General features: G+C 39.9%; 1 protein-coding gene across 1 annotated transcript in view; it reads right to left on the minus strand.

The window, feature by feature from the left end:
• Positions 1-11,669, minus strand: part of KHDRBS2 (KH RNA binding domain containing, signal transduction associated 2) — a 640,575-nt gene extending 628,906 nt beyond the window's left edge. The window contains exon 1 of the mRNA XM_061146045.1: positions 11,434-11,669. Within this exon, the coding sequence (XP_061002028.1) occupies positions 11,434-11,524 (91 nt within the window). The 5' untranslated portion in view covers positions 11,525-11,669. The remainder of the gene's footprint in view (positions 1-11,433) is intronic.
• Positions 11,670-11,952: the final 283 nt, after the last annotated feature.

Consider the following 11,952-nt stretch of genomic DNA (forward strand, 5'->3'; position numbering starts at 1 on the left):
TATAATGTAAGGACATGACCCATAGTGTGTGTTCAAGAAAAACAATTATTATTCTAGTCATCTTTTTCTTCTCAAGATGAACAGGATTCTCCTTCAGCCTCTGCTGAGTTTCTGTCACACAGGCTCTGTCTCCTGAGTTGCATCAGGGCTTATCATTTTCTAATATACAGTGAAACTGCTAAAAATAGCTATTATCAAGAGAAAACACATTCTGCTTTTCTATTAGAAGAGTAAAATCTAATATTCAATGATTTGAAGGAAATAGGCATCAATTGTGCAATCCTGATAACAGTACATAATACTGATCAATCTGCTTCAAAGAATAAATATTAAGCTTCAGAATCTATAGATAACATTTGAATAAGGCCATCCTGCTGAGTTCTCAAGTTCTGACAACATGCGAACTCTGCTCAACTATCAAACTTTAAACAAACACTCCCTCAAGACACAAGAGAGGAGCTATGCTTGTTCTTCCTTCCTAGAAGAATTTGGCAAGTTAAACAGTTCTCCTTAAAAGAAAAAAAAAAAAATGTCTCAACAAATCATAGAAACTTCTCCAATCCTTATTTTAGATCCAAAAAAAGAACTGCAATATTCCCCTACAATGGTCCCCTCACCCCCAAACTTCCTCAGAAACAACAGTGAATTTAAGACATTCTGAAAAGTTAGGCTTTCTCAATAATCCTTAACATAATTCTGTACTAAGGCAGTTTCACTGAGTTAGGGTTGGGGTGGAGAGTTATGACAAAATATGGTCCACTGGAGAAGGGAATGACAAACCACTTCAGTATTCTTGCCATGAGAACCCCATAAACAGTATGAAAAGGCAAAAAGATAGGACACTGAAAGATGAACTCCCCAGGTCGTTAAATGCCCAAGATGCTACTGGAGATCAGTGGAGAACTAACCCCAGAAAGACTGAAAGGACAGACACAAAGCAAAAACAACACCCAGCTGTGGACATGACTGGAGATGGAAGTCAAATCTGATCGTGTAAAGAGCAGTATTGCATAGGAGCCTGGAAAGTTAGTTCCATAAATCAAGGCAAATTGGAACTGATCAAACATGAGATGGCAAGAGTGAACATCAACATTTTAGGAATCAGCAAACTAGAATGGACTGGAAAGGGTGAGTTTAACTCAGATGTATAGTAGGTATAGTATATGTATATGATGTATAGTATAACTCATTATACCTACTATTGTGGGCAAGAATCCCTTAGAAGAAATGGAGTAGACATCACAGTCAACAAAACAGTCCAAAATGAAGTACTTAGATGCAATCTCAAAAATGACAGACTGATCTCTGTTCGTTTCCAAAGCAAACCATTCAATATCACAGTAATCTAAGTCTATGCCCCAAACAATAATGCTGAAAAGCTGAAGCTCAATAGTTCTATGAAGACCTACAAGACGTTCCAGAACTAATACCCAAAAAAGGTGTCCTTTTCACTATAGGGGGCTAGAATACAAAAGTTGGAAGTCAAGAGATACCTGGAGTGACAGGCAAATTTGGCCTTGGAATACAAAATGAAGCAGGGCAAAGGCTAGTAGAGTTTTGCCAAGAGAACGCACTTGTCACAGCAAACACCCTCTTCCAATAACACAAGAGAAAACTCCACACATGGACATCACCAGATGGTGAACAGTGAAATCAGGTTGAGTATATTCTTTGCAGTCAAAAATGGAGAAGCTATACACAGTCAGCAAAAACAAGACCGGGAGTTGACTGAGGCTCAGATCATGAATTCCTTTTTGCCAAATTCAGACTTAAATTGAAGAAAGTGGGGAAAACCACTAGACCATTCAGGTATGATGTAAATCAAATCCCTTACAATTATACAGTAGAAGTGAGAAATAGATTCAAGGGATTAGATTTGATAGACAGAGTGCCTGAAGAACTATGGACAGAGGTTCGTGACATTATACAGGAGGCAGGGATCAAGACAATCACCAAGAAAAAAAAGTGCAAAAAGGCAAAATGGTTGTCAGAGGTGGCCTTACAAATAGCTGTGAAAAGAAGAGAAGTAAAAGGCAAAGGAGAAAAGGAAAGATATAACCATTTGGACGAAAAGTTTGAAAGAACAGAAAGGAGAGATAAGAAAGCCTTCCTCAGTGATCAATGCAAAGAAATACAGGAAAACAACAGAATGGAAAGACTAGAGGTCTCTTCAAGACAACTAGAGATACCAAGGGAATATTTCATGCAAAAATGGACTCAATAAAGGACAAAAATGGTATGGACCTAACAGAAGCAGAAGACATTAAGAAGAGGTGGCAAGAATACACAGAAGAACTACACAAAAAAGATCTTCACGACCCAGATAATCATGATGGTGTGATCACTCACCTAGAGCCAGACATCCTGAAATGTGAAGTCAAATGGGCCTTAGGAACAAAGTTAGTGGAGGTGAAGGAATTCCAGTTGAGCCATTTCAAATTCTAAAAGATGATGTTATGACAGTGCTGCATTCAATATGCCAGAAAATTTGGAAATCTCAGCAATGGCCACAGGACTGGAAAAGGTCAGTTTTCATTCCAATCCAAAAAAAAGACAATGCCAAAGAATGCTCAAACTACCACACAATTGCACTCATCTCAAAGCAATGCTCAAAATTCTCCAAGTCAAGCTTCAACAGTATGTAAACCGTAAACTCCCAGGTGTTCAAGGTGGATTTAGATAAGGCAGAGGAACTGAGATCAAATTGCCAACATCCATTGGCTCATCAAAAAAAGCAAGAGAGTTCCAGGAAAACATCTATTTCTGCTTTATTGACTACACTAAAGCCTTTGACTGTGGATCACAACAAACCGTGGAAAATTCTGAAAGAGATGAGAATACCAGACCACCTGACCTGCCTCCTGAGAAATCTGTATGCAGGTCTGGAAGCAAAAGTTAGAACTGGACATGGAACAACAGACTGGTTACAAATCGGGAAAGGAGTACATCAAGGCTGTATGTTGTCACTTTGCTTATTTAACTTATAGGTAGGGTACATCATGAGAAACACTTGGCTGGATGAAACACAAACTCGAATCAAGATTGCCAGGAGAAATATCAATAACCTCAGATATGCAGATGACACCACTGTTATGGCAGAAAGGGAAGAAGAAGAAAGCAAAAGAGGAGAGGGAAAAAGTTGGCTTCAAACTCAACATTCAGAAAAGTAAGATCATGGAATCTGGTCCCATCATTTTATGGCAAATAGATGGGGAAACAGTGGAAACAGTGACAGACTTTATTTTTTTGGGCTCCAAAATCACTGCAGATCATGACTGTAGTCATGAAATTAAAGACGCTTGCTCCCTGGAAGAAAAGCTATGACCAACATAGACAGCATATTAAAAAGCAGAGACATTACTTTGACAACAAAGATCCATCTCGTCAAAGCTATGGTTTTTCCAGTAGTGATGTGTGGATGTGAGAGTTGGATGATAAAACTGAGCACCAAAGAATTGATGCTTTTGGACTGTGGTGTTGGAGAAGACTTTTGAGAGTCCCTTGGACTGCAAGGAGATCCAACCAGTCCATCCTAAAGGAAATCAGTCCTGAATATTCATTGGAAGGACTGATGCTGAAGCAGAAACTCCAATACTTTGGCCACCTGATGCGAAGAACTGACTCATTGGAAAAGACCCTCATGCTGGGAAAGATTGAAGGTGGGAGGAGAAGGGGATGACAGAGGATGAGATTATTGGATGGCATCACCGACTCAATGGACATGAGTTTGAGTAAACTCCAGGAGTTGGTGACAGACAGAGAGGCCTGGCATGGTGCAGTCCATGGGATCGCAAAGAGTCGGACAAAACTGAGCAACTGAGCTGAACTGCACTAAGGTAAATTTCCCCCTTTATAAATGTAGTTTCCTTTTATAAACTATACTTATTTAAAGATGCTATGGAAGAATTCACCCAATATTCCCATTCAGAAACATATTTCAGAAATTAAGGGTACCACACCACACTGATCCCCTTGACTTACTTTGCATGTTAATATTTGACCTTCCTATAAAGCTTGCATTTCTCCCACAGGCGACAGGATGTTTTAACCACTTCAAAAGCCTCTGGATGAGAAAGCCTGGGTTTCAGCTTTATAATTTATTTGCTGACTGATCTGAAATCGATTAACTTGTTTAATTGCTAATTTTTCTCATTTGTAAGATAAGGTAACACTAATAACTATCTCATAGGATTCTGAATGGATAAACAGTGGTAGACATGTCGACATCTAGTTTAGTGCCTGACAAAGAGTCAGGCATCTTCCATCAATGATGGCATCTTCCCATCAATGATGACAGAGAGATGATGAGGACAAAGATCTATGATCACCATGACTTCCTCAGAACCCCTGTGCCACTAACAGTCTGTAAACTCCAGCAGCCATCACCTTATACTACTAATTTATATCAAGTATATTGTTAAAAGCTAACAAATTAAACATCTGACATCTCTTCATATACCAATAACACACACGGAGGACCAGTGTTACCAACACACATTCAAGGGCAACTGTAATCACATAGTTCAGTGTGGTAGAGTTCTTGCCCTACAGACTGATCCCCGAGACTGTAGCTGAACTATATCCATAGTAAGGGACCTAAAACTTTGTCATTCAAGTGTTTTTGAATTTTTTTTAAACACTCTCTACTGCAGAAATTTTTTGGAAGTAGTGTTCCAGAGGGTAAGGTAAGCACTGGAGAATATGCTACAAATGATTTGCTTTCCAAAATAGTTTTTAAAAATTGAGCAAAAGGATACAGAGCTGTGACATCTCAACTTTTTAACAAATAAAACGTGACTATTTCAGAACACTCCATTGGATAAAATGAAAAAGTCATATAACATGGGTACTTGCTAACATTCACTTGGGAGATCAGTTATTAACCAGCACTCTATTATTATTTTTAATCTATTTCTATCTAATACTTATTTTATTGAAATTCACCATTGCAGTAAGAAAAGGATCATATTACAATCTATTAATATATTGTCTTACACTGTTAATAGCCTTAAACAAACCGACTGGTCTCAATATAATTCCAATTAAGCTACATTTCTTGTCTGTATTCAGATAAGAACAAATAAGGAGATAGGAAAGGCTGGTGACACTATGGAGTCATCTCCAAGGGTTTCTAAATATCCTTCCTTTCTACAGCTGCCATGGGGACACAGAGCTCCAGTCTAAATTTATACTTAATTAAACCAAAAATTTTGATCAGATATTGCGTTCTGATTACCCAAATGCATTTATCCTGGTCATGCTTATTCTTACATAATTAATTAATGAAATATTAATGTACAAGAATGAACCTACTTTCACAAGAAAACCTTATAAAGAAATATATTAAAACACAAATGAATGGTGACTGGATATTATACATAAGATAAACACAAAAGACTTTGTGGAAGAAGGAAGGCCTGCTGAGTACCATGGGAACTAAGTAGTGGTTTCCCAGTTTTTCTTGTGCTTCATATACACCAAAGTGAGAGGTGGAAAGGCCAGCAAACCAAAAACATCGACAGGAGACAAAAACAAAGGCTCAAGCAAAGCCTGCTCTTTCCACCTGCAGGACTAGAAAGAGGGCAACCTTGCAAGACAGAAAAAATTTAAATGACAAAAATCCTCCCCTAGCCAAGGAACACAGACATAGAAAACAAAAGCAGACCCCAAAACCAGCGTCTCATGCTCACCTCAGCCAAGAAAGGTTAAATAGGGAGCTGAGGTGCCCAGCTTTCCCCTGCTGTGAAGGGGCACCCCTTCTCTGCAGGAGAACTGGAGGCCTGAATGGGCAATGAGGGTTCTATTCCACTGGCAGTGGGGAGAGAGGACACGTGTAGACCCGGGCGTCTACCCTCAGGAGCAGGAGCAATGCATACTCCCCCCTCCAAACCAGCAGAAGTCAGAGCAGCGATCACTCCTGCTGGAACTCCTCCCCACCCCTCTTGGGGTCTCTAGAGGTCACATGGGGATCAGCAACAAGGGCCCTTCCCTCTCCTGGGCACCTGGGAGAGCCTGGACTCTCCCTGCCCTGGGAACATCCAGGAGGCACCCCCCGCCCCCAAACCCCCAGCCTCTGCTGGCCTGTGGTCAGAGACAGCCTGCCTTCCAGAACAGCATTTAGAGGTATGACATGGTTAGACTTTGCTTTTAAATGAACCAATCTGATAGGGCATGTGCTGGGGTGACGATGAAAAAGAGGGAGGATTCTGAGAGTCAGTAACAGAGAGAAGAGAAAACCAACAGTGTGCCGTGTTCAAAAGTCAAGGGAGAAACCAAAACATCTGGGAAAAGACCAAAAGTGAGAAGTACAGCCAAGTACCCTGATGAGAGGTCAGACACATTTTACTGGATTTGGCAATTAGATGATTCTCCTTGGAGCCTATGGTTTCAGGATAAAATGGGAGGCTGCAGGGAAAACACAGAGCTGTGGAAGGTAAACTAAGAAAGTGAGCAGCCGCAGTACAGACTCACAGTATCAGAAACTGGAAGGAAACAAGGGACGAAAAGTGTCTAGAGAGAGTATTTTTATTACTTTTGGAAAGTGAAATAAGTATTCTATTCTTTTTTAGAGTGATCCCAGTTGAATCATGTTTACAGGCTGCCCCAAGGAAAGATGGGGAGGAAGAAGGCGGAGCCACTAAAGAAATGACACAGTGACAGGACAGGCCTGGGGGAAGGGCACCAGGGTTAAGGATGCTGAGAACAAGTCAGCCTTGAGCAAAAAGATGCACCTCATCCTGGGGGAATGAAAAGAGTACAGGAGTTTCTAGGTGGTAGGAGGCTGAAGAACATTGGAAGAGACAGATCCACTTCTCTTGATGAAAAGAAGGATGAAACCAACTGCCCACAGTGACGGCCAAGCAAATGTGGAGTTAGTCTTGAGCAACCCACGTCCTGGTCTAACCAGGCTCAAGTCAGATATGGACAAGCGACCACTGACAGAAGAAACATATTTTAAAAACCCTCATTGGAATCATCTTTCATAAGATAATTTATTTCATAATTTGGTTTATGAGTTAAAATTTCACTCAGCAATGATTCAGAGTTAAGCACTAACATGAGTCAGTGTTCATGCTATTAAAAAATCAAACTTCAAGTTGAGGTCAAGTCCATAATGTCATTAAAATGCTAAGGACAATCTTAAGCATATTATCTATTTGTAGAATTTCTGCTTAAGTTTTTGCTTTGGTTGTATAAAAATTTATATTTTAAAATATAGCTTATGTCACAAACAGTATTTTTTTTAACCTTAAAGGAACCATGCCTGATGGATATTAATTTTGCTGTTTTACCAATGAAGAAACTGAGAATCAGAAAGGAAATAAATGAAACATCCTTTATGTCATAGTTGGCAGGGGTGTTAACACTCTACCCCAAGTGTTTTGTTTGTTAAAGCAGAATTTCTCCACTATATAATTAATATGTTTTAACTGCAGATCAAAGATATCTTTCAGACCAAAGAAAATATTTAAGTTAATTTTTTGCCATTTTTTATTTTAAGAAACATAAATAGGATTATCCCAAATTTATTGGGAGAGCAAAGAGATTACACTGATCAAAGGAAAAGTCGCATGAATACTAGTTTTTATCAGAAGTGGGTTTTAGATATTATACCAATACCTTTCTTTATCTTAAGAACACACCATATTTAAATATTTCAAGGAACACATTCAAAATTAAAAACAATCCTTACTGAAAATCTAAATGTAGTTAAACCACTACAAGTCAGCTTTTGTAATAAATTATTGATCCGTGTTCTTCTCATTCACCCACACCTGCAAACAGGCCAATTCTAAATGGAAGGGCAAAATTTTCACAAAAGTTTGAAAAAAGCATTCAGAGTTTTTTAAAAATACTTGAACTGTTGGGATATTTAGCAATATTTGACTTCATCATATGATGAGTAAACCAAAACAATGATGAATTTTCCAATATTTGTGAAGAGACAGAGAACCCAAACACTCTGAATTGGATAAGAATTTATTAATCCTTCTAAAGGTATGGAATCACCATAATTGAACATATAAATGTGAACAGATCTATGTCTATCAGCAGATAGACACATTTTACTGCAAACAAGAATATTTCCACATATATAGATTTTTAGCTCCCAAGCATTGAAAATAGTTCAGTAAGAACATAAATCTGTCCCCAGTGCCCAAAATAATGTGTATGCCTCAAACTGTAATACAATGCAATAAATATATTATAAATTATTAAACTAAGAAATGAAAAAAGTTCCCAAAATGTTCAACCACTGATTTTGGTATTCTGAATACAGAAACTACACTCCTTTGCATCAGGAGCAATCCCAAACTTAAACAGAATTACAAAGAGGCATACAGATCATCTAGTCCAGCTCTTCAATTTGAGAGACAAGAAAACTGGCCCAGGGAATGGAAATTTACCAAGATTCATTTTAGGCAAAAGTGGAATTAAAATCCAGGTATCTGGATTCACAGTTTAGTGGTGCTTCCCTGAAGTATCACAGATATAAATAACCTCATCTAATTTCATCTGGCAAGCAAATTCAGAGACTGAGTGGAACTTCAAGGATTGTGCTGAATCTGCTGTTTTATCATACTCCACAGCATCTTCCATACAAATAGATAATAAATAATATTATAATCCAGAAGAAAATTATTTGAATCACTCAAGCAATATTATACTATTCAAAACATATTATTCAAGATCTTTTCTAAGTAACAACATAGTACATATAATGTTCAGGCTCTTCTATCAACTTTGTCAGACTCATTCTTATTGAAAGCACCCAGCCAAAACAAGTGAAGTAATGAACTACAACAAAAATAACAAAATAATCAACGAACTAGCACTTTTAACCCCATGGCTTTCGATTATAAGTCAGTAGTCACAATGGAGCACTTATTTGCATCTACCACCAATCAAAACAACAAAACAAATCATTATGAAAGCTCAGTGGCTTACATCACTGACCTTGTATATATTACCTTCCAGAAAAGCATTCCGAAGAACTGAATCATCTGGATCATTTTTATTACACACTCAGTCTTGAGACAGTCTGCACAGTGCTGGCTGAAATGTACTTCACGGAACACCTTCTTTCCAAATGAACATCTATGTCAGATGTATTTATAGCCACTGCCTTCAATCAGTACATTTCCAGGGGGTGAGAAATAAAATTATCTCAACAACACTCTCCTATAGAGATTCAAAATAAGACCTAAGAATCTAGGTAGACAGCATTTGAAAAGACAACGAAAGATCTGTAATGTAAAATGTATGTTAAGGTTTATTCAGAAGGACACTATTCAATGAAAACATGAAGAGGTTTGGGTACAATTACAGAATTTAGATCTTGTGAATCTTTCAGCCAGTTGCAGAGTCTCTTTAAATACTCAAGATTATTATCATTACTCCCCCCCTCCTCCTCCTCCTCCTCATGATTCCTCTGAAATGTGGACACCTATCTTTGTTTCTTCCTTAGACATTTTTCTATTTAGGCACTTTTTACTTGTAATTTTTTACAAAAGCAGAACGTGCTTCCCCCTACTGGGAAAATATTAAATTACAAAGAACATAGGAACATGTTCCTAAATATCAAGAAACCAAATTTCTGAGAAAAATAAAATGTTAAGGAAATGTTAAGGAACCAGGTGCACAGACTTTTCTGACTGTTTTACCACACAGAAATACTTCTACACTCTGTTCAGAGCTCCTCACACGCACTGCTTTAGTTTGGCAGTTTTCAGTACACTAACTGTCATTAATGACTGATGAATTAATCATCTAGCCTGCTGTCCGCAAAAGAAGTCCAACTAGCAGGTCTGAGAAAATGATTAATTTGTAACAATTTCTATTTTAAAGACTTCATCAGCTAAATGAAGACATTTCTGGAAAATACATTGAAATAGACGATTTAAGAACACAATTGCATTTTTAATCATTTTGAACATTTGTTAATCCATTAATTTGCAATGTTTCTATTATTTTATGTAGCTTATCTATTTTTAATAGAGGGGGAGTTTAATTTTTTAACTGACTTTCATTTTCAATTTTAGGTTTCATTTTTTTAATTCAGTAACCAAGAAAAGTAGTAAGCATAACTGCATTTTCCATCCCAAACCCTCTACAAAACCAACTTGTCCCCTGAAAAGCAGTTTACTTGTTTCACGCGCTCAATATTTCACTTATTGTTTTTCTTAATTACTTAATATATAAAACAGAAAAATATTTGATACTTTATTGTGGCAAATAATAATCCATCAATAAAATGTTTAAATAAGTCTAATGCCTATTTAATTCATACATGGAGGATTAGAATTTCTCCTTCCATGTAAAACTAAATCTCACAAAAGAAAACATTTATTTTGATGCTGAAGGGCTGAGGGGAAGAAAGTTGTTACTTTTAGTTTTGCTGTAGGTTAAGTTCCTAAGAACCTAAGGAACAAAACTGCACCGTAGTCAATTTGATGATGAAGCAACTCATTATTGAGACATTCATCCCCTCCCTCCAAAAAAAAAAAAGTCTTTAGTTTTTATAAAGGTAAATGTAGACTGCTACAGATATCTTGGGTACCTTTAGCAGTTAGATAGCAGTGTTTCAAGATAAATGGAATAGTAATCAGGTTAATACTTTTGTCACAAAAGTTCCTGTGTGTGTGTGTGTGTGTGTGTGTTTAAACAACCCTTCAAATGAACACAAAAGACAAGATATTTATGTTCCTCTGGAAATGAAATCTCTTTTAACATTAAGGTATACACACACACACACACACACACACACAAACTGCACACTTGGTACAACAGTTGATCAATCGTGGAGGGTTCCCAGGGACCAGCATCTCCCAGAGCACCCAATCATCACACTTCAAATAAAATGATAAGCATTTCAGCCCGATCCACATTCACAAACAGAACACGCATAATTTAATCTACGTTAATACTAAGATTTTCCATAGGAAAGACTGTAATTAGACTAAGGAAATAAAAATCACTTCTCAATCAGAAGGGAGAGAGAAATAAGAGAAAAGAAAGGGGGAAAGGGGAAAGAAAAAGGAAAAGGTAAAGAAAAAGAAATACTGATTTGTAGCTAAGAAGCTCATCAAATACTACACTGATCACCATTCACTCCAGACTGACTTCCCTTCCCTCGGCGGAGTTAAAACATCCCGGTGGACCACGCAGCTCCTTAACGTCGCTCCATCAGTGATCCTAAAGAGCACTGTCTTCACAGCCAGCGCCCGCCGCTCCGGGCTACCCGGATTCAGCCACCGAAGGAGTGAGGATGTAGCACCCGCCTCCCAAGGACCAGCTCCGCCGCGGCTCTGGGCGAGCACCTTCCAGGGCAGTTTCCGCGAAGGACACAGGCGTCCTCCCCGACTCCGCTCTCCGAGCCCCGCCGCGGCGACGGGGGCCAGCGGTCTGCGCCCACCCGGGGGCAGGTCCTACCTTCGGCCAGCAGGCGCGAGGCGTGAACGAAGGACGGGTCCAGGCTGACTCTCTCTGCCATCAGCTCAGGCAAGTACTTCTCCTCTTCCATAGCGCGGACTTCGTACGGCCCCCGGCCAGGCTCAGGGCTCCGTGCGCTGGACGCAAGTCCCCGCCGTCCTGCTCGCCCGCCCGCCTCAGCCACGGCCGGGGTCTGGCGCCCTCTCTGGGCCGGCGCCGCCCGCCCCCGCCGCGGGCTGAAGCGGTGCCGAGCCTCCCGGCCGGTCGAACGGCCGTACCTCACTCTCGCCCAGGTCGGCTTGCTCCGGCGTCCTGCACGGGGAGGCGGGCACAGGGCGCGTCCCGCCCCTGTCCAGCGCTCTATGGCGGGTGTGCCTCGAGGGGCGGGGCCCTAAGCGGCTGCGAGTCGCCATTGGTCCGCATCGCACGTCGGTCCGCCGGACTGGCGGGAGGCGGGGCCGCCCGGAGGAGAGCAAGGAAGGTGCGCGCGCTTTCTTCTCGCAGCCGGCGCCCTCAGGC

Source organism: Dama dama, chromosome 7, assembly GCF_033118175.1.
Source record: "Dama dama isolate Ldn47 chromosome 7, ASM3311817v1, whole genome shotgun sequence".
Taxonomy (NCBI): Eukaryota; Metazoa; Chordata; class Mammalia; order Artiodactyla; family Cervidae; genus Dama; species Dama dama.